The sequence below is a fragment of the Meleagris gallopavo genome, chromosome Z (assembly GCF_905368555.1).
Source record: "Meleagris gallopavo chromosome Z, MGAL_WU_HG_1.1, whole genome shotgun sequence".
NCBI classification, from domain to species: domain Eukaryota; kingdom Metazoa; phylum Chordata; class Aves; order Galliformes; family Phasianidae; genus Meleagris; species Meleagris gallopavo.
The window spans coordinates 33,473,371-33,497,018 of NC_139435.1; the positions used below are offsets into that span (position 1 = coordinate 33,473,371).

A 23,648-nucleotide genomic window follows, 5' to 3' on the forward strand; every position below is an offset into this window, starting at 1 on the left:
TGTAATCTATAATCATACATCATAAGCACATCATGCATGTTGATTTGGGAGGTACTTCTCATCTCCATAGCCTCTACTTCATTAAAAAAGCATATGAGAAGCAATTAACACTTCATTGGGCAACCATAGCTGGGAAAAGAACCTGCTAATCAAAGAATGAACTCTGCAGAGTAGGATCTGGGGGTCCTGGTGGACAAGAGATTGGCCACAAACCAGCAGTGTGCCTTGGTGACCAACAAGGCCAATGGCATCCTGGGGTGCATTAAAAGAAGCATGGCCAGAAGGTCATGGGAGGTGATCCTCCCCCTCTGTTCTGCCCTGGCCAGGCTTCACGTGAAGTACTGTATCCAGTTCTGGGCTCACCAGTACAAAAAAGATAAGAATCTCCTGGAGAGAGTCCAGCAGATGGCCACAAATGTGATAAAGAGCCTGGAGCATCTCCCCTATGAGGAAAGGCTGAGTAACCTGGGTCTTTTCAGCCTTGCGAAAAGAAAACTGAGAAGTGATCTTATTAATGTTTATAAGTATCTTAAGTGTGGGAATCGAAGGGACATGGCCAACCTCTTTTCAGTGGTCTGAGGGGACAGGACGGGGGGAAACGGCCATAAATTTGAGCACAGGAAGTTCTGCACCAATATGTGAAGGAACTTCTTCATGGGCGTAATAGAGAACTGGAACAGGCTGCCTGGGAGGTTGTGGAGTCTCCTTCTCTGGAGATATTCAAGACCTGCCTGGATGCCTGCCTGTGCAACCTGCTGTAGGGGGCCTGCTTTGGAGGGGGGCTGGACTCAATGATCTCTAGAGGTTCCTTCCAACCCCAAGGTTCAGTGATTCTGTGAATATAAGTTGTGCAGAGAAATTAAATGTAAGTGAAAATCAATTTTAAAAATTGATGCAAGGGAGGTTCTAGAGTAGTTCAAGTGTTCCAGATGCCTGGGCATCTGGAAAATTACCAAGTCTATGTACACATATTTTGAGAAAGAGTGATCTGTATATTGCATTCAGAACACAAATGAATTCTACTCCATTACACAATGTTTACTCTTTTCTCTTTCCTTTCTGTAATGGTCTATTAATCTTTTAGCATGCTATTCTTTTCTTTTGATCCTATACTCTTATGAATGGTAGAAGTTAATTTAAAGGCCTTTTTCATGCATAATTGGCATGTATAATTAATGTTTCCCATGGGCATTATTATTATCCATTTTTAATGGATTTGGTCAATCAATTTGAAGTGTTCTCATAGTTTCACTTTTTACTACTATGCATAATTTTTTTCAGTAGCAAACTTGTTCAATTCACTGTCAATCCTTTATTCTGTTCGTTTAGGAATCTGGCTAACAGCACATGTCCTAGCATGCATCTCTGTGGGACTCCACAGTCCTTCTGCCATTATAAAAGCAGACTGAATGACCTTTCTCTTTTACTCAGGCATCAGTCCATGGCAAGATCTACTTAATTCATGTGAATTTTCATTTGACAAGGGAACAAGAAGAAAAGTCCTGTCTCAAAGGATTCCTTGGTGAAGTAGATTGATAAGCTTGGACAGCATCACTCTTCTCAGAGGCCTATTTTTGAGTTCTGCTCTTTTTTTTAATTCTGCCTACAAGCCTAGTACATAGGCAGAGATTACTGGTCTGCATTTTTGCAGATTACTCATGAAGCATCTTCTAAATCTTCTGTTAAAACTTTCTGTCTTGCTTTGGTTTAAACAATAGCTCCTTCATGAAAGTAAGCTAAATGGCGTCATACATGACTTCCATCCTGTATTCTTCAGAGGTTACATGATACTACTGAATGAATGCTTTTTGGATCTGAAGATTTGTTACCATTAATCTTGCATTCATGTTTAAAATATTGCTGGTCTAAAATCTACCTTGACATTTTCATTTGACAGAGTAGAGACAGATATGTCATTTTCTGTTGCATTGTCAGGATGTATTGTATATTTTTTTCTGGTATCCTTTAAATTTTCAAAATTATCAGTTTCAAAAATCAATGAGTTTTAAGTAACATAATACTTTGATGCCATTTTTTAATGCCTTTTCATCGTTATCAAAAAATATTCTTGTGCAAAATTTTGCCTTTTAATTTTTTTCTTTTTATTTTTGTGAACTATAAATCTGAATAGGATTTTATATTTTATATAAATTTCTTAGGTATTACGATGGTTAAATTATTGGTGATAAATATTCTGCAATACAGACTAAGCATACTCAAACTGCATTCTGTTACAGGACTAATATGATGTTAGTGATGAAATGTTTTTTCCATGGGTGAGTAGATTGTTAACAGTAGTATCCACAAATTTAAGAAGAGATGCAGCAGGGCAGGTTTTAGAATATTTGGCTTTGCTCTTGTTGTCTCCTCATTTGAGAAGCTTCTGTTTCTGTTCTAATTAGTAGTGAATTCTGTACAGATTATCATAGTTGATAGAAGTAGTAGCTAATTCAGTAACCTTTATAGTTGACAGCTATGCTATGTAATTTCACTGTGATTTCTCTGTCTAGCCTAGAACCTGGGTGGAGAAGGCAGAGAAAGCTGTCTTCCATTTAAAAACAACAGGGCTGTCATGATCAAGAGATATAAATCCAGAAATGTACAGTACACATGTTCCCTGGAGCTCAAAGGTGAAAGTCATTTCAGCACTCCAAGGCAATTAAAAGTCTAATTCAGAGGAATCATGGTGCCGTCTTGTGTTATTGTGTTACACAATATGCTTGAAAAACTTCAGCATCTCTCTTTGTGTCTGCTATGTCATTTGAAACAAGCCTGTACAATTATTTTCCCTGACTCCCTTTTCAGCTTCAAGAACAAAATATGAACAGCAACAAATCTCTTGCGCATCCTTTTTTCTTTTCAATGTAAAATATCACTGCATGAGAACAGGAATATCAAAGCTCAGTAAGCAGAGAAAGTATTGTACTAAAGCTTTGGGTTTTCTGACCCAGCACAAAACACAAAATTACATATGCCACAAAAGGACGGATCTCCGTGCTCTCATCCCCAGTTCCTTTGTATGTTATCTTAGAAGATTTCAACATTAAACTTGTTACTAATAAATCACACCCGAAGATTTGGGATTTGGCACTTGCAGAAAACATTTGTAATAATAGTGTGGAAAAACCATTTGAAGTTTCCTAATAAGCATGTTGGCCTGGAGTTAGATCATAATACAATAGATCAAATTTCATAAGACAAAGAACAATATGCAGTAATAACCCTTTCCCTGTCTCCTAACTTAGGACACACATTAGGAATAAAGGATACATTTTCTCCCTCCCCAGTACAAGAATTTTGTTAAATGTGAAAATATTATTGAGTACACTTATGGTGAGTTAACCCTACAATTAACATTGATAGTTTCTTGTTTATCCCTGCTAGTTATAAACTGCTGATTAAATTTGACAACCACCAAAGCAAAAACTATTGTGTTCTTCAGTAAATGTAGATAAATGGTTCAGGCACTTGCTGCCAAAATCAAGCATGGATGGGCTGGGTTTGGTGGCTATTGATGGGGGTTTTGCTTCTGGTTGTTTTTTGTGGGGCTTTTTGTTTGTTTCTTTGTTTCTTTGTTTTTGTTTATTTGTTGTTTTTTATGGTTTCTTTATGTAAATTGATTGAATTTAGAGGCTTCAGGAGAAACTTAACATAACACAAAGATTAAATCAGATACTGCAGTTATGGTCATAAGACTGCTCAGAATGATTCAAAAACACTATGCTGCCTTTTTATTTCAGATCAGAAGTTTGTTGTTTTCATTAAATATTCTGTGGTTATCCCTAAGATCAGTACTGTTTTTTATCAGTCCCAAACATTGGCTGAGCAACAGCTTGGACTTTTGTGGTGCCATTCTAGATAATCTTTTACAAAATCCATTATAAAAAAGCAGATTACAGGCTATGATTTTTTGAAACTATTTTTACAAGAAAAAATATATCTCTAGTTGCTAGTTGCAGTAATTTTAGACAGTTAATTTTTGATGGATAGACTGAGGACTGCGATTTAAACCAGCTCTTAATAAGACTTTTGATATTCTTGGTGTTACAAATTGAGGGATGTGCTGTTGTTCTGAGCACTCCCAAGATCCCTGAAACCTGGAAATCAAGGATGCTCCCCAGTGGATTGCAATGTCCAAATGTAGGGCTGATTGCTGTACAGTCTGAATTCTGCTGATGTCTGCTATCAATATGTTTAGACAGGATTTTATTTGCAAGCAAAATTAATGCCATTTTCTCTGGTTCAGTGACCCAGTGACATAAGGATTCAACACTCATCGTGATAGTAAGAGGACTTTTTCAGCACTGGCATTTCTCATATCTAGCAGTGTGTTGCAAATATGGCAAGAGTCAAAAATGTCACCACACTCCAGATTTGAGTATTTCAATGTGTGGAAGTTAGCCTTGTGCAGCAAAAATTTCTTGAAGCACATAAATGTCAAATCTCACTTTCAGTCTTGCAAAGCTTACGCTGATGTCTTGCCCTGGATCAAGATCTTATCTTTAGAAAACTGTCAAACAAAATTGAGAAAGACATTTTTGCTGCATGGAATCACCATTTATCGTTCCTCTTCTGCTTACAGTATTCCTTAAAGAAATAAATGATACTGTGCCTGCTTCTTTCACTTGTGTGTTCTGTATCATTTTAGCTCATAGCTATGGTTTGTTGCAATTCTTTCCTGCCAATGTTGTTATCATGGCCTTATGAGTGACTTCCACCTTGGACTGGAAAATGTGGACTTCTGCCTTTTCTCTGTGTTGGAACTGACAGATACTTCTGCAGACACACAGGAATAGTCTGCAGGGAGAGAAACTCTTCTGAATTTCTGATTTTTTCATGTGAACTCTTTTTCATCTCTTTCCTTTTATAGTAAGCTCTATGTGAGCTCTCAGTCTGTTCTTCATGATTCAGTGAAGACTCTATTGCTAAGTACATCTTCTCAGTTTAAGACTCACTGATGATCCTTAAAAAACAGAGAGAGCAGAATTCTCCCCAGTCAACTCGTTTTCTGCACACTTAGATATGAGACCTCCCTGAGTGGCTTCCAGCACAGCAGAACATTTTTCCCAGGAGTGCATGAGGCTTTCATGAGCCCTGAAAGACCCTTCTGAAGTGTGTGATTAATGCACTATCCTCACACAAGGAATTAGATATCCTGTTTCTGACAGACAAACTTATAACGATATTAAGCCATGCAGAAGGCCTCCCATTTGCTGTAGGAGCTGTATTGCTACAGCTGTATTTTTTTTCCTGTTGGGAGTATACGTCACTGTTTACTTAATTAGAAAAGGGCAGCCTTAGTCTCAGTGGGCCAGATCTCTTTCAGCCCTCAACATGTTCTGCAGTATTTTCATCTTCTTCCCTCTCTTCAAGTTTTACTTTGATTTGTAATCATGTTTCTGTCCATCTACAGAAGAAAACAAAACAACCAGATTATACTATCAGCTCAATTTGTCATATTTTTGCTTCTGTTTTTCAGTCTAGACTTTGATGATGTCTCTCTTTTTTTTTTTTTTTTTTTTTTTTTTGGAAAGAAAGAAAAGTAAGGACAAATTGAAAAACAATGTTTCCTAAACAATGCAACTTGTTGAAAATGCAGAAAGAAGGCAGTACTGAAATCTGAAAAGTTGTCCTGAAAAGAAAAAAAGGAGAAAGCATAATAATAAAATACTTTTTATCTTTGCATCTTTTTCAGATCGTCTATGCTGGTGCTGCTGACAGTTCGGTCCAGTTTATCTTCTATCAGCCTATCATTCATCGATGGAGAGAAACTGATTTTTTCCCTTGTTCGGCATCCTGTGGAGGAGGTAAAAATTTACTACTGTATTCCAGAAATAGTCATATACATGTAATATCTGATCCAGCTTCTGAACTGAGATTTAGTCCTTTAAAATAGGCAAAATCTATGCATAAAAGTATTTACAGCTAAGGAAGGGAGAGATGTAATAACAATTGTAGTATTCTTTGCATTTTTTGCATCATTTGGACTCTGTACTTAATACATTTGAATATCCACATGATCACACTTCATTCTACAGCTGTCAGACATAAAGGACTCATGGGATTTGGACCCATTCAGGAATCACTAAATGTCTCTCTTCTTCATTTCTCACTATCCCTAATCAGAAGCTTTAACCTTCTGAAATGAAACTGCATGTAAGATTCTCAAATCCAATAAATCTCAGACTTTATTTTTTCTTTTTGTTTTAGACTTCTGATTTTGTAATGACCGTATCTGTTACCTTTGGTTTGTTACTGCACGTAATTTATAGCAGGCAAGATCATGTTTGTTCAGTGTCTGCTACATCCTCCTAGCGTTTTGAGAAGAACATCTCAATCATCTGAAGAGCATGCCTCCTAATAAGATGGATGCAAGTGTTTGCATTACATTTAAGCACATCCTGTGGTCAGTTAGGAGGAGATCTAGAACTACAGAAGTCATCAGCATTAGTGGCTACTTATCATTTGGTCCAGCATTTTTACCTATTTAACTTTTGAATATTTTATGATGTGTGAATTTTTGTAAATGAAGTTGTTGTTTTTAACTTTGTCTATAAAATTGTAGCTGCTGTGTTCAAAATAATGTATATTTTCAGCTAGCCAAACAAAACCAAAACTTAGATGTATTTCAGGCAGAAACAAGAAAAACACTACATCACATATTATTTCATCCACTGTGTATTGCAGGTTATCAACTGACTTCTGCTGAATGTTTTGATCTGAGGAGCAATCGGGTAGTAGCAGATCAATACTGTCACTATTACCCTGAAAATATCAAGCCAAAGCCAAAACTTCAGGAATGTAATCTGGATCCTTGTCCTGCAAGGTCAGTTGGTTCTAATCTTAAGAGTCCAGCTTAAAAATGTAAAGTTAACAAAATATTTTGTTGCTGCTGTTGACTATGTCATTCAACGTACAGAGTAATTCAGCGTTCTTCTTATCCTCAGGACCTGTTCTATAGAAAAAGATCTTAGTTAAGCACCTGTACATTACTAGAACTGGATTTGCAATTGGTTGTTTCTTCCCCACAGATTGCATTTTGCCTCATTAATCATAAACTGAGAGAAAAAAAAATTGATCATCATCAACACACATCTCTTAAGTCTTAGTGAAATGGGGTAAAAATGTTGATGGAAAATGGTTGTCATCACAACTAGGGGAATCAGAAGTGTTCTTTTTTAAATTATTATTATTCATGTTTATGCTTTCTTCTTGATAAAAAATATACTTGCAGTCGTGGCAGCTTGTAAAAAAACATAACAAGGGGATTTGTTGCAATTTGGGCCTGCGCACAAGACCCTCTCTACTTCCATGCCAAACATTCTTCCTCAGAAGATTAATAGTAAAAATATTAAGACCATGGAGTCAGGTTTCCCATGTATAAGAAGAGGAACAAAACCACAAAAAGGACTGGTCTTTTGTTGCACTGATTCCCCTGAACTTCAGTGGAAGTCATAACCACTCACAAACCGCAAGCATTTATTTGTGTAATCTTGGTCCTCTTCTGTGGCTTTGCCAAAAGACATTTGAAGGCAATTCAGCAAGCATACATGAAGAGATGTCCATTTATTTATCTGATCCTTTCTCTCTAGAGTAGATTTGTGTCAAGTTTGATAAAGAGTTCACAATCGAATGTCACATGAGAATATATTATAGCCCTTCAGATTACTGGGGGTTGCCATAAAAAAGAAAAGGTAGCCAGCAGAAGAAGGATGGTTTTAGAGACCTCTGTGATGATGTGTCTATCTGACTGAGGGTAATTTCTTCCCAAACAAATTGTAACAGCTTCAAACTAGGTAAGCATTATGACGTTATCAGAGCAGAACAGACCTGTCCAAACACCAGCTTTATTTTATCTCTTCTAGAAAGCTTGCATTACAGTTCTTTTCATAGCTACAGATAACATTCAGATTTATCCATCACTAAAGATATATTAAACCAAAATGTATGGCAGTTTATACTCCTTTTCTCTGGTAAATGCATTTTTAATGGCAGCTCTTGTTGCAACTAATTAAAAGCTAGATTTGTTATCATACTGTTAGAAGTGAAAATCTCCTTGAATTAAGAAGTGGAAATACCAAATCTCAAAATTCAATATTGTTTCAATTGTATTGCACATTCTTTAACTTACATATTTAATCATCTATTTCACTAGGATGCCTTAAGTATATCACATAAAGAATGCAACTTTAGTAGGGCTTGTGAAAAGCATTTGCTGTTGAGCATGTAGAGATTGCCTACTCACAGTGCAACAAGACTATTTTTATTTAGCAGTGTTCTGCCCAGTTCAATATTTAGTTTCGTTTGTTCTAGTTCATTCCACCAAGTGTATATATATGTATATATATGTGTATATATATACATATATATGTGTGTAAAAAAGATTTTTCTGGCTGCTTAAATATATTAATAATTCCATTTAGAAACTTTACTGTAGAAAAGACCCTATATGTTTTCCTTGGTGGTTTTCTCAAATCAAACATGGTGTCTTTGGATTTTTTTTAAGTAGATGTCAATAAGGTAGGCTCCAGGTCTGATCAGGGAGACATATGTATGAGTGCTTCTGAAAACAGGGTTGCTGAAAGATGTGAATTAATATGAAATCTGTCTTTAAGATTCACCTTTCATGATAGCACTGAGAAAACAATTTGTTGTAGCTTTTTCTTTTCTTAAAGCCTAAGTTGCTTTTTTTTTTTATTTTTTTAATACAACTCTGAGTCAAATACACTATTTACCTCAGGAATACTAAGGATTTTTTCCGTACTTTTCCCAATGAATTTAAATGATGTGTGTAAATGCTAAGACAACTGTATAGAGGAAAAAGAAAAAAATAACTTCTGGGCAGATTTCAGGAAGAAATTTTTGTTTTATATAAGACATACCAGGGCAGAGTTGTTGATATAAAGACCCTGAGGGGAAGGAGAGTCGTCTAGAAGCACAGCTCTGCCATCCCGGGGTACAGGCAGTAACAGGAAGCAATTGGCTTTTTGGAAACATCCTCACAGAATGCCATATTGCAAAAGATTATTTTCAAAAGTGTCTTTGTAAAGAATTCAACAACCAACAATAGACAAAAAAAGAGAGGAAATCTGTGGTAACTTCTGGAATCTTGATACTTTCTTACAGTCAAGAAGAGGGTAGGTAAGGCAGGACAACAAGGTTGGGATTGCAGAGGAGGAGGCATCTCAGCACTGCAGAGCATTTGCTGTGTGTCAGCCATTCTGCCCTTCCAGTATAAAACAAAGATCATAATTCTTTTTCCTGGCAAACGTAGTTCCAGTGAGGCATATCTGATTAGTGGTTGCTGACTCTTCCTATGGTGTGTCAGTGAATGCCTCAGAAAATAATTTTGGAAGACCACAGTGACACTGAATAAAACAACAGGGAGGTTACATAAAAATTTTCAGCAAGGGATAGTCTGAAAGAGAAAATAAAATGACTACTGTGACTGTCACGTAAACTTCCAATTGCTTGTCTCTTTAGGCTTAGAATGTGAAAACTTTTCACTTTATTGTGCTCATTATGAAAAATAGATATCAACATTGCTGGCATTATGACAAGTTAAAATAAAAAAATGGGACAGAGCAAATGTGGAAAATGAATCAATTTTTTGCATGGGAAGAAAATACAGTTTTTCACATACTTAGAGGTGAAGCAGTGAGTGGCAAGATTATGTCAATTTTATCAAGTCTATCCACTTCGATGTGGCTGCATCGAACATTCTTATTTCAGGTGTTCACTTAATTGAAGTCTTTTAACTATCCAAAACTTCACACTCTTGAGGGTTTTGAAAAGTGCTTGTAGCTGTCATCAGTATCCTCCTGTCTGATATCTTCTAATGAAAGGAGAAAGGATTTTTTTCTGCTGTGAGAAAAAGAAGTCTGTTCAGACTTGACTTAAATGGGTGTGCTAAAGACGTACAGGACAAATCTGACGTGCTGTAATTTGAACATACCATTCCTTTTATAATTCAAAGGCATTCCTCTAAAAAGTAATTTTCACAAATGTGTTGAAGGTTTTTATGCCACTCATCATTGTGAGGTACTCTCTGGAGTAAAATCACTGCTGCTTCTAGATTTCATCTTCAGCTTTTAGGTTGCATTCCCAGGTGCATCATTCTTTGTTTTTACTGATCTGTTCTATTGTTTACATCATACCTATCTCTGAAACACGTTAATACGGGCTTCTCTGAGTCATAAAAGCTCTCTTGATGTTTTTACCAGGTCATTTCAATGCTGTATAAAGATTTCCAAAGGCATCTTCAGCAAAGATTCTGACTCATGCAGCAGTTGTCTCAAAAACTTCACAATAGCAAGCCTCTAGCATGTGGCTGTTTTGTCATTTTGCTGAAAACGCCAGCCCATTCTGCACAGGCAGTAATCCTAGAATCTTCTAGAACATTATCAGTAAGCTTACCCAGGAAATAATGGTAGAAAATGGTGGGAAAATTTTGGAAAATTCGGAAGTTCAGGCAAGATTTTCTGTACCCAAAGATCTGAAAGAATTCTCAAACATGCGTGGTTTGTGGAGTCCTCCAGCAAAATCGCAAGCCTGTTTTCCTCCTGTTTTCTTTTGGCATTCTCATTTAACTATTATACTTCAGTGATTCTGAATACACACTGTAATGTGAACATAAATGCTGGTTTTTTAGCAAACTTGTGCATGATAACTTTTACACACTTCATTCAAAAGAAACAGATGTAGTGGTGAGTAAATATTTATGATTAAAAGGGCAACACAGACTATGCCCTTAATCAGCAGCAGAGTTCTCACTTCATTACAAATTGTCACCTGAATCAGAAAATGCATATTTTTTAGTTTGTTACTCTAAAGATTTTGAAGTAGACAGCAATTAAGAAACAAGTAACACAATAGTTCAGTGTTCCTATTTTCACTAGATTATTTTTGGAAGATGAATGAAACTGAAGTGAACCCATTTGCCTTTTCCCCCATCACATTCTTATTGCTAAATTGGAGAGAGATGGATTTGAAGGGTGGACTATTTGGTAGATAAGGAGTTAGTTGGAAGGTCAAAGGCAGAGAGTAATGGTCAATGGCTCTGTGTCCTGGTGGAGGCTAGCAGTGAATGGCATTCCCCAGAGTCTTGGGACTTTTTAGTATCTTTATCAGTGACATAAATGATGGGATCAAGTGTACCGTTAGCAAATTTGCTGATGACACCAAACAGGTTTTGCACTTGGGTCGAGATACACAGCCTGGGGGAAGGACTCCTTGAAAGTAGCTCTGCTGAGAAAGATTTAGGGTCCTGGTAGATAGAAAATGCGAGCTAGCAGTGTGTGCTTGCGGCCTGGAATGCCACTGGTACCCTGATTTGTATCAAAAGAGGAGTGGCCAACAAAGCAAGGGAAATGACTATTCCTCTCTGCTCTGCCCTTGTGAGACCTCACCTGGAGTACTGTGTCTGGATCTGGAGCCCTCAGCAGAGGAAAGATGTGTAGGTTTTGAAGAGAGTCCACAGGAGGGCTACAAAGATAATGAGAGGAGAGGACTTCTCCTATGAAGAAAGGCTGAGGGAGCTGGGCTTGTTCAGTCTATAGCAGAGAAGGTTGCAGGGAAATCTCATTAAGGCCTTCCATTATTTAAAGGGAGATTATAAACTGGAAGGAAATCAGCTTTTTACATAGTGATAGAATAAGAGGTAATGATTTTGAACTACAGGAGTAGTCTTTTAAAAGATGGGCAGAGCTTTATGATTTACACAGTAGCAGTCATACATCTACTATGATGAGAAGGGTCACAGCGACTCACTTATTGATTATTGCCTTTGAGTGGGATATGTGAATTTTAATTTTCACATGAAATATCCCAGTTACACCAGATACTGGGCTTTTTGACAGTATCTCTGTTTATTGCATGATTATAGGACCTTTGTCATAACAGTGCCCTTTCCCAAAGCCTCAGACAAGCAGTCATTTTTATAGATATACATTTTTACTTAAGTTCTTAATTTGTTGAAGAAGCTGAGAAGGGCTTTCTGTCTTGCAGAGCTCTCTGAACCTCTCTGAATCTCTCTTTCCTCTGTTTACTGGATCTAGTCTCAATTTCCACAGCCAATCATAGATTCAAGAAAGATTCTACCAGCTACAAACAGCAGTTCCATGGAGAGATGAGATGTGAAGGTTTTATCAAAACAGAGGGGTGAAAAAGCCTTTTGCATTAGCATGGCTGAATTTGTCATTTCTCTACTACAGAAGTTAGATTGGCATTGGCAAAAAGTGTGCTGCCTGCAAATGAGAGAGCATAGTCAACAAACATCAGTCATTCTGCTTACAATTTATTTTTGACCAGTCAAAATGCTACAGAGCAACTACCTAAGCTGCAAGAGCTAAGGTGATGCACTTTACATAAAAAATAAGGAAGAAGTTTAATAGGTGAAAAACAATTCAGAGCAGTAGGAAGGGAATCACTGGGTAAGTTTTCAGGAAGGCTAATTGGAAATCGTGATACATGGAGAAGAAATGGCAGCATATATGTCTCCAGATACAGGAGATGTAGCTGAAGAATGAGCTGATAGCACTGGAAATGTTCTGGTAGTTGTAACCAGAATTAACTAAGTTCAAGTGTAGGTTAAAGACCATCTGCAGATACTCCTAATGCATAAAAAAGCAATTTTCTTTTCAAGTCAAATAGACAAAAAAATAGAATTCCTGGATAGGGCAAAAGGCATTTAAATTAAGCTATAAAATGAGTTTGTCAGAACAGGCAGGAAGGGTGGGCCAGGAAACATCCATCAGAGCAAATATATGAATAGCAGAGCAAATTTGGGAGGTAATTTATATTAAAGAAAGACAAAAGATAGGCAAAACAAAGCTGTCAGGATGCATCAGATAACAAACCACAAGGTGGGAAGAAAACCTTGTACTGTAATAAGCATCAAAAAGAGACATCTGTCCATCCAAGATGAAGTTATCGCAAATAGTGTTTTATTACATCCTTCATCCAGAAGAAAACAAAATTACAGCAAGTAGTAAGGTGGTCAGTAAAAGATATTTGCACTGGAAAGTCCATTGTTAACAAATTTCTGTACTTGCCTCAATCAGTCCTTATCCAAACACCATAAAATATTAAGCAGAATTAAAAAGGTGAAAATTTTCAGAACCATTACAGAAGTGATGCAACAGGAAGTAAGTATTTTTCCCACTTTGAAGTAATAACACCTATTTCAAATTCTGTAAAGAGCTTAGACTTCAGTAGTCTGTGGTAGTGACAAGTAAACAATGTTTTCTAGAATTTCAAGTCTGTACACCATGAGGAAGTGATTTATTACAAAGATGAAGTATTGTGCTGACTTTCTGTCTAAAGTGGGAGGTTTCTGGAGGGTGGCACAAAAATATAGCTTTCTCAACAATATCTCGCATTGGTTTATTAAATATCCAATGAGAGTCTATTTAAAACATGTTTAAATAGGGGACAGTTGCCTTCCACCAATCTTCAAAGATGCAAAAATCATCAAAAACAGAAAACATCGTAAATCTTTAAGTCCCATAATGATAGAGTGCAATATCAAAAACTAATCATAAAATCACTGATACTTGAAGGAATAAACACAATGGAATTCATACTGGTTGTATATATGAGAATTACAACACACAGTACTTGCAAAAGTAAATATTCAAAAACCAGTGTTACCTGTACTAAGGTATTGCAGTAGATGCCATCAATCCTAGCTCTGAATAGAAATTGTGATAATTTTAAAGACCAGCCTTATGGAAACCTTAACAGATACCATCTTTTTAAGGATCTTATTATCTTTTTCTCAGGGCAGACAGTAATCTTGTAGCAACAGGTGACAATATCACTCTGTTTTATTATTGCTGAGCACTGTGCCAAGTGGGAGCAGTATCACACACCACCCTAGTGACAGGATTTGTAGAATTAAATTTGAGACTTTTTCATAATCCTGTAATCTGTCTAGTGATGATCAGAGCTCTCATGGGGTTAATTGCTTGGTTGCTAAATCCTTGTCTTGTCATAAATGATGAACTTTTTCATATCTCCCAAGTATTTCCTTTCACTTCATGAGTTATTGTATGAGTCCCCATTGGGAAAGAAGTAGCAATTCCAGGCAACAGGGAGCGTGGTCAGCCCTTCTCAGCCCCCGAGCGCCTGCTTAGCTTGGAGGTGCTGACCCAAGAGCCATGGACATGAGGAAAAGGAACGTAGGAAGGACTGTCACATGGTCCAAGAGAATTATCAGGGAGCTACAGGACAGAGATGTTCAAGCCTGCCATTTATGCTAAGGGATTAGCTTAAGTGAAGAAAGTAGCTGTGGAGGAATACTTTCAAGGAAAGCTGCTGCAGGCACCTGTCCCAGAGGAAAGCCAAATATTTGCACGGATAGCAGACCTGGGTACAACACACCCACCTCTGGCATGTGAAGTTCCAGCTCCAGCTGAGCGTATGCCTTGAAAGAGCAACTGCACTGTCATTGCCTGTACTCAGAAGGAAAACAAACCAATCTGCAGAATATGTGACACAACTTGTAGGTCCAAGAGACATGAGAGGTTTCAGGCATGAGAGACACAACAGTTCTTCAAAATTGCTTCATGCTCTCCTGCTCCTTCTGCAGCAAGTTTGTTCCAGGTGTTGTGTAAATTAATCCAGTCTGCTACTTCAGTGCCAGATAGAAATCTCAGTGCAGTAGAAAAATTATTAGTAGTTCTCTCTGTTAAGCTCGTTAGTAGCTTATTTAGCACATTATCCTCTTTATGTTGTCCAAGTAATGTGCAGTGAACAAAGCCCATATCCTAGATCTTTTCCATATTTTTGTAGGATTATGATGTGTTGAAAGATTCATGGAATTTAAGCCACTCTGTCTGCTTAAGTACAGATTTACCAAAATCATCTAGGAAGTATTTCTTCTATATTTTGCTTAGGTCAGCTCTTTTTCTGTGAACTATAAACAAACATACACACTCAGCAAAACAGTACATAAGACTAGCTTACAAAGATGCAGTTGCCATTAATGGTGCAATGACCATATGCTGTTCTGCTGTGCCTTCAAATTGATATTTAAAACCATAAATGTAACCTTCGCATATCAGTGTCAGGCACTTTGTCCTCACTCTGACCATGGAGCTTACCTGGATCTGTAAGAGCCAGTGTGTGAACTTTTGGCAGCCTCTCACATGCACAAGGGCAGTGTCAATAATTCTGTGGAGCTTTATACCATTTAAAGAAATGCACTTTATGAATGCAGAATTCTTTGGGTGTCAAGCCTTTCCAATGACAATATTAATTTAGTGCTTTGTAAATGTCATTTAGTCTTCAAAACAGTGTTTGGATGTAGTACAGTTATTTCCATTGGAATGGCCTTGGATATTATGCATTCTAATACATGCAGGCCTGGATTATGCATACAGACAATGTTTATTAGAAAGAAAATATTTCTCACTGCAATGGGAGAGAAATGTTTTGAAATCTGTTTCTTTCTTAGGCACTAGATGCTTTTATAGTATAATTATTTCATTTCTGAACTTGGTATATTAATCTTTTTTCCAACCACTCCTCAGCAAGCTGATGAGCTGGAAAGTACAAAAGGCTTCAGAGTAGATCTTCAGCAGTAGTGATAGAGCAGTCAGGAAAACAGCAGATTCTGAAAGTATGAACCAAAAGAAAAAGGAAAAGAAAATGAAAAAGAAAAAAGAAGAAAAAGAAAACGAGAAAAAATGGTTTATTTCCATCTTTTTAAAATACAACTATAGAATTTCTCAAACTTTTGCAAGCATTAACCAGTCAAACAAAATCTGAAAAGTCTTGCTAGCTGGCCGTAGTATAAGTGACCTATATGTCTTTTCCAAAGTTTCCCAGGAATAAATCTGCCATCCTCTGCATGTTTAGATTTTGTAGAGATAAAAGTTCTCTCTAGATACAAATATGTGGATCCACATAAGGGACTCCTGTGACTGCAGAGACTGATAAACTGATAAGAAGCCATTCAGGTTCCCATGACATGCTCACAGGGTTCCTGCACCTTTTGGCACATTAGCTGAAAAATTCCAGCACACTGACCTAATGCTGACTCTTCACTGTGAAAACACAATGGAATCCATCCTTCTGTCACGGTCAAATTGCACAAAAAAAAAAAAGCCTTAGTATGTCAAGTCTCCTCTGAATATTTAGACCGCTTTACAAGGAACTACTTTGAGAATGAAGAATACTTTCTCTCTTCCCCCTCCTTTTCTCTTTCCTCCTTACAGAAACCCAACATAACTATCATCTCTCTTCTGTATAATACTCTCAAACATCACCCTCATTCTTTTCAGTGAGTCTCCTCTCTTTCTTACTTGGACAGGGACATGCTGTCTATTCTTTTACACCTAGTATTTACTCTTTGATGGTTCTGTCCATCCGCCTCCAAGTCCCCTACTGCACCCTGGCTTTGACAAAGGTGATATATGAGATGCTCTAGGATCATGTTCGACATTAATAGTCATGTGAGATAATTGGGAGAGGGTGAGCATAGTTACTTTGAGTCAGAATCTATCAAAATGGAAAAGTATGACATTCCAGGCCAGCAGTTCAGTGAAATCTTGTATTTGAGAATATGTCAAGTGATATCCATCTTGCAGATTACTGACATGATAACGGTTCTAATCATTCTAGTTTTTCTCTATATTATTGCCAAACTTTTTTGACAGTGCCAAAAAACAAAACAAGAACAAACAAACAAACAAAACAAAACAAAACAAAAGCAAACAAATAGAAGCCCTGACAGGTTACTCTTCTCTCCAGCTCTTTCTGGCTTCAAGGAAAATCCAAATAAAGAGACTGATTCTGAAGATTAATGAAATTGGGTGGATTTAAGGTGGAGAAATAGAATTGAGGATCTAAATTATTGCATGGGGATACTTTCAGGTCCTAATCCCAGCTTCTATGAAAGCAGAAGTCGTATCTGAAGGGCAGAAACAACCATATAGTTACTAAAAACGGGCTTAATCTAGAGCTCTCTGAACTGCACAGAAGTTCTGTTGTCTTCAGTGACTTCAAACCTTAGTATCACGTGAGAAATTTTTTTCTTATCACAGATTATAACTAGAAATTCAAGTAATATTTGAAAAATTCATATGGATCGTTTTGTGATAGTAGGCTGGTTCTTAGTAAAAAATTAGTATATTCATAAAAACAGTAGTAATTCATGATTTATTATTTAATGACTTGGAAACTCTGGATGAAAGCATGTGTTTTAAATGTGGTAGCAACTTACATAAAATATCTTTTTTTGTTTTGATTTTGTTTTTGTAATGTTGTGTAAAAAGTTGTAATCATTTAGTATTTATTTTATTATGTGTACCTTCTACTCAGAGGGTTGGCATTATTGTTCCTAACAGTGATGGATACAAGCAGATCATGCCCTATGACCTCTACCATCCCCTTCCGCGGTATGTAAAACAATCAACCAGATGCTAGGATTAGCTAATACGTTTATTGATTTTTCCTCTTCTCTGCAATTCTGCTTTGCTCTCAAAATGAGATAACGCCTGCTGTTTTCTTTTTGCTGTGAACTCCGGCAGATTAACCTAAAAATGTTCCACTACTAACCTATTGTTATAAATTCTATTGCTGCAGAACTGAAACAATATTCTAACTGAAGCAGTAATGTAGCTTTATTAAGTGTGTGATCCTTTTCTCTATCTTCCCACAATATTCCTCCATCCCTTCAACTTTTTTCTCTCACACCTTTCCTTTTCCCTTCCTTTACTCATATCCGAACATGACTGTGCAATGAAATATCAGACCTTCTATCTCTCTGACATTGCTGTTTCTTGCATGCTTATAAATTGTGAGATGTTGATTTCAGACAGTGTTGTGTCCTGATCCAGCAAAGCTATGCTAATGCCTTTCCCAGGGGCATTAGTCTGTTGGCTCCTCTGACAACTCAGAAATCAGTGACTGGAATAGAATCAAGGCCTGATGCATATTGTTAATTATCTCACAATTAAAATATCTTTAATGTAAGACTTCAGATTTTAATGAAAATAATTACATGAGCAATTACTTTTAAAGCAGGTAATAAGGCTGGTGCTGGTAAAAATGCTTGGTAAATGAAGGATAATAACCAGGTGGTTTTGAAAAACTGTTGGGACATGCAGTGGTATTCAGTTAACTTATTGTGTCCCATGATATATATTATGCTACAGAAAAAAACCTCCACCTTCATAACGTTAGTCTCATCTTGGTGAGGAAATGGTGTCCCTCAAGTCACTGTGAGGATTTCCTGCATAAATGTACAAATACAGTGTACTCACATTTGACACAGGGCCTACAGCAAATCATAAGCCTATCCCAAACTGACTGACAAGACAAGGAGAGTAGCTTATTTGACAAACTAGCTGCCATTCATATTAGCAATCTTTATGTGTGATGAGTCATTTGTAAGTGTATATAGGTTGCTCTGAAAGTATGCCTCCTAATTATTTCCATGGAAAAAAAACAGATACAAATAGCACAATAACACTTTTTGATAGAGCAAGTTTTCAGCTACAAAACACAATTTTTCAACATAACCACCACCATAAGCACTGCATTTTCCTCAGTGATGAACAATGCCTGCATGCTTCATTTGTAACAATGTGCACCAGTGGAGGTGACCCATGTCACTGCTGAAATGCCAATCTATCACCTCACTATGCTCATATCCACTGTTTGGCCTCCATAAACATTCACAAATGTTGGCAAATGTCATTGGATGCCATTATTTCTGCATGAAGGAATTCAATGCCACACCTTTGCTTCATATGCACATCCATAACAGATGCCACTGTATCAGAGTGCCCCTCTGCTGCCATCTGTCAGCAACATAAACAGCAATAACATGTAGTGCAATGTTGGTGGGAAGGTTCAGCCTCTACTGCCATACTACCAACATCTACCTCTGGTGTGGGCCAATGTAATAAAATAGAGGGCATTACTTTCAGAGCAGCCCTTATATGTCCAGTAAATATGCTTAATTTCCAGTAATTTTCAGATTATATTTTCTGTGCTCTATGCTTGCCTGTTGGCAGCTAAATGCTTAAAGGTGCATACATAGATTCATTATTACTACTCATGAGATGTACTTATAAAATTTAATCCTGCCTTTCATTCCTTTTTTTCTGGAAAACATTTTTCTGCGTTTTTTATTAAAAAACAAACACGTAACTTTGAACCTCAAAAATTAAGCCTCCATTGTTAAGGAATACAGAAGCTTGAATATTATGCAGGATGTAAGACTAGCATTGAGAATGCTATATTTTATTTCCACTGTGTTCAAAGGCCTTGCACACTGACAAAAACAAGCATGTATCAGAGGATGATTCAGCAGCACTTAACAGTCAAAGGATTGTATTTAAGGAAAAAGCATCTTGAGCTGGCAGCTGGGCAGAGGCTTTTTTTGCATCTGAAGAAAATCCAAGATGAAGTATCAAAATGCCCTGAGGTGTTTGACTTTCGTTAACACTGAAAGTGATCAAAAGCCTGATATTGCTTCTCAAGTTTTTCTGTATTATGGGCTCACCTCACAATAGTCCCTTTACATCTACTGTCCTGGACAGTCTTTTTTTAGCATTTTTACCAGCAGCTCAGGCTGCAACTGTTGGCTGAGTCCTTTACCCCACCTTCCACTCAACATCTGGTCCTGTGAACCCACAGACAGGGCTCATGTCTTCCTACCTCACTCCCAGAAGGAAGACACAGTGGCAGGTCTCTTCTCCAAGCCTCAGAGGCAGAGAAAACAGACACTGAATAGACCACAAGGCTGCCGTGAGTCAGGGCCAGGGCAGAGGGGCAAAATATTCCTCTCAACCCACATAGCTTAGGAAAAAATTTAAAAATAACATAATAAAATCCCACAAAGGAAACAAAAACACACACACAAAAAATGGCCCCAGTCATACTACCTGTCTGAGGCTGGCACCTGATAATGGGGACAGAGGAGAGTAGCAAACTTTAGAAGAAGTGGCACTTTAGGAGAAGTGAAAAGGAAATTTGGGAAAGTGTCTGCAAGATTTACCTACTGCTCCCTCTGCATTGGGTTTTATCATGAAAAAAAGGTAAAGTTCTATAGATACAGTGCTTGCTTTGGTGCAGTGCCACATCCTCTCACAAATCCTCAATCAGTAATGCCTGTTTTGTAACTCGAAAGGGTTTCACCTTTAAGAGCTGTGTGGCTGAGAACTCTTTTCTGTCTTACACACATATAAAACCCAAGAACAAACTGCTTGCCTAGATTAAGCATTTTTGTATTGCCAAGGATGCCAGAGGCACCCAGCAGCCTTTCCCAACAACTGCAGAGAATTCCAGCCACAGCAACCCTATGCCAGGCTCAGGCTGGTAGCAAGAGTTTCTGCTGCTTACCAGTTTCAGTTTGAGCTCTCTTCAGTTACATTTGTGATAGTTAGAAACCTTACCTGGATAACTTGTCCCGAAAATCCACAGGTGACACGTTTGAATTAAAAATGTCGCAATACACATCTGTGACATATGGGGCTTATAGAGAGCACACCATGACGTGGTGTAAATATCGTTCTACCACTTCTTTGTGTTCACACATAGAACCAGTTGATGGCTTTATCATTCATAAACAACTATTAACATAAGCCATTTCACACAGTATCTTAGAGCACTTCTAGCCATTATCCAAGTGCAGTTTGTGCATAAATATAGTGGAGCTGATAGGAATAAGATGGGTTGATACGATGAAAAATCAGAGGGAAAGGTAGACTTATTTCATATTGCCTAACAACTTTGGTGATCATGTAAGGTTAACTTAATGAGACTAATTACTTTGTTGTGACTACAAGAAAAACATCCTCACCTGTCACTTTTTTTCTTTCTTGCCTGAAATAGGAAACAGATGGGGATCTTACCATAACAATATTTAAAAATAAAAAAAAACTTGTGACCAAAATAATATTCCAAACATTTTTTTCAAATTTCCTTGTTAAAAAGAATAGCCTCACTCATAGCTATTGTAACAGTGGTCCTGGATCTTCTCTGTGACAGCAGCTTGAATATAAGGAAGGAAATACCAGTCTGCATTTTATGCAAACAGAAATATATGCATTTAAAACAATACATATATTATTGTATATGCATCATTGTGGGAGGAGAAAAAAAAAACTCTTATTCATGGCTTTTTGGAGCATACATGTTACCATATGGATTTGTCATTACAATGTTCAAATGGCACCTGTTGAGAAAAGATGGTGTCTGAATTCCTCCCCCTGCTTCAGGTCTAAGAAGACAAGGCTTATGCAATTTATCCATCCATCTATTTATCCATCTATCAATATAGCTTCTTCTTCTCTTTGAAAATTTCCTCCAATCTTCTTATTTTTTTTTTCTCCATAACTTTTTTCACCTGAACGAAGCACTGCTATTTTTCGCCTGTTCTAGCAAAAGTAACGTAATAAGTTCAGGAACAGACTGAACCTCTAGTAATTTGTAGTAATTTGTAACAAAGCTTTCTCAGAATGTGACAAATTGGGAAAATACGATAATTACATCAGCTAAATAAAAGAGATTATAATAAAATTAGTAGTCATAGAGTTAGTGTAGAGAGGAGGTTTCACATTTAAGTTGGTAAATTAAAGATAGCACCCATCAGAGTGCCTTGTTGATATCACCACTTACATGTAATTTTTTCTGAGGGTAATCTGAAGTACAGGCAAAACAACTGCAGGTAACAGTTTATGCGTTTATGGGGCCAGTAATGGGAGCATCGGGTTCCTTTTGTTGACTCTTCTCTGTCACATTTTGCTTTTTCCCAGATGGGAAAGTACACCCTGGACTGCCTGCTCCTCATCCTGCGGAGGGGGCATTCAAAGCCGCAGTGTCTCCTGTGTGGAGGAAGACATTCAAGGGCATATTAGCCCCGTGGAAGAATGGAAATGCATGTACACTCCAAAGATGCCTCTTGTCCAACCTTGCAATATATTTGACTGCCCAAAGTGGCTTGCTCAGGAATGGTCACCGGTAATGTTTCACTTTGATGATTTTGTGTTTTGTATACTGAAAACATATCTTCAATGCAGAGAATAATAGTTTAGTGAGCTCGTTGAATTAGAAACTTTTATTATCTTTCTTTCTCTGTTTCAATTCACACTATTTGTCTAAATACAAAGTAAATGCAAAGGCTGTGAATTAATAAGATTTAACAAGGTTAGGGAAAATGATGGAAAAATAAATCAGATTTGATGTTGATTAGTGATCCTCTACTAAGAATAGGCTGAGAACATAAATGCACACAACAAAAGCAGTAAGCTGTTCATAATCAGGTAACAGCATGTGTCCTATAACTTTTCAACCAAAAATTGTGCCATAAATTTCTAATAATTTTCTAGAAAGTTATAAATCCATAAGTGACTGGGTTTTTATGCTTATTATTCTTTGTCCCTGAGTCTCCTTTATTTTTCCTGCAAAAAAATGCCTGTTTTTTTAGTCTTGAATTCGGGTTCTCACCACCCTAATTTTTCTACAAGTGAGATGAGTTCTTAGAAGTTAAGCTATTTTATCCACAGATTAGGTGTTCTTTATTGATTGCAAAGTGTTTAACAAGCAGCTATCTAAGAACAAAGTAACGCTGGTCCTATCCATAAACCTTCCCAGTGGTTGCTAGGTTTGATCTTGACCCGTTCAACCACTTTTGAAACAACCCGCATGGGGAAAAGAGTGATGTACCTTAGCAAAAATAAATGAAAAAAGACGTAAGAAAGTGTCTTTGGGAAGAAAGCCTGAATAGTTTCCCATTCTGTTTGGTGCCATGTTCCAAAATAGCTGAGTGTCACCTCTCTTAACACATAAGTTTCAGTACTTTGCCCAAGCAAAGCAGAGTGGCTCTAGATGAAGCTGACAGGGTGTTACTAAGCATATCCATTTTGGGATGGATGGCCACAAGCCAAGTAGCCAGTCCTAAGAGTGTGGCACAGCATAAGAATTCCAGAGGCTAAAAGTCCCAGCCAAGTATATGTGCAGAACAAAAAGGCAAATATTTGTGTCGATTTTATGTTTTATCCATAACTGCTAAATATAATGAATAGTACATGAACATGGTTGGGTGTTTCTGCATCACCTTTTGCCCTGTGATTTCTATTGCACATTCTTTTTTTATGTATTGCTCCTACAACATACTGCAATCATTCCTTCATTTCTCCTATTTTTCCAGTGCACTGTGACCTGTGGACAAGGGCTCAGATATCGTGTGGTCCTTTGCATTGATCACAGGGGGATGCATACAGGAGGCTGTAGCTCTAAAACAAAGCCACACATAAAAGAGGAATGCATCGTACCCACTCCTTGTTACAAACCCAAAGGTAATGAGAGAAAGATTCTTACGAATTTTTGTGTCTGTATGCTGACTAAATTACAGAAATTTCTGGACTACAGAAATGTAAGTGATTTTAATTTCCCTAATTTAGAGACATAAACTCCACCATAAGAAAAGAATCAGTCTCTTTTGAAAAATGAATCGATATCTTGGTGAATATTATGAGCATTTATTATTTGAAATAAGTGTGACCTGTGGCCTGATGATGATCCAGGATGGAAAAGTGAAATTTGGAATTTTAATTTCTGTGCTCACTGTCCTATGACAGACAAATTTGTCAATTTGCAAGGTACCAGTTTATCTGGAGTGTGGGACTTCACTG

At 37.3% G+C, this 23,648-nt stretch overlaps 1 protein-coding gene across 3 annotated transcripts in view; it reads left to right on the forward strand.

The window, feature by feature from the left end:
- ADAMTSL1 (ADAMTS like 1) overlaps positions 1 to 23,648 on the forward strand; it is a 396,646-nt gene that overhangs the window by 284,215 nt on the left and 88,783 nt on the right. For all 3 annotated transcript variants that reach the window (XM_085213494.1, XM_085213493.1, XM_085213495.1), the window contains 5 exons: positions 5,696 to 5,807; positions 6,688 to 6,826; positions 17,352 to 17,402; positions 21,771 to 21,975; positions 23,165 to 23,312. In XM_085213494.1, the coding sequence (XP_085069620.1) occupies positions 5,696 to 5,807; positions 6,688 to 6,826; positions 17,352 to 17,402; positions 21,771 to 21,975; positions 23,165 to 23,312 (655 nt within the window). The remainder of the gene's footprint in view (positions 1 to 5,695; positions 5,808 to 6,687; positions 6,827 to 17,351; positions 17,403 to 21,770; positions 21,976 to 23,164; positions 23,313 to 23,648) is intronic.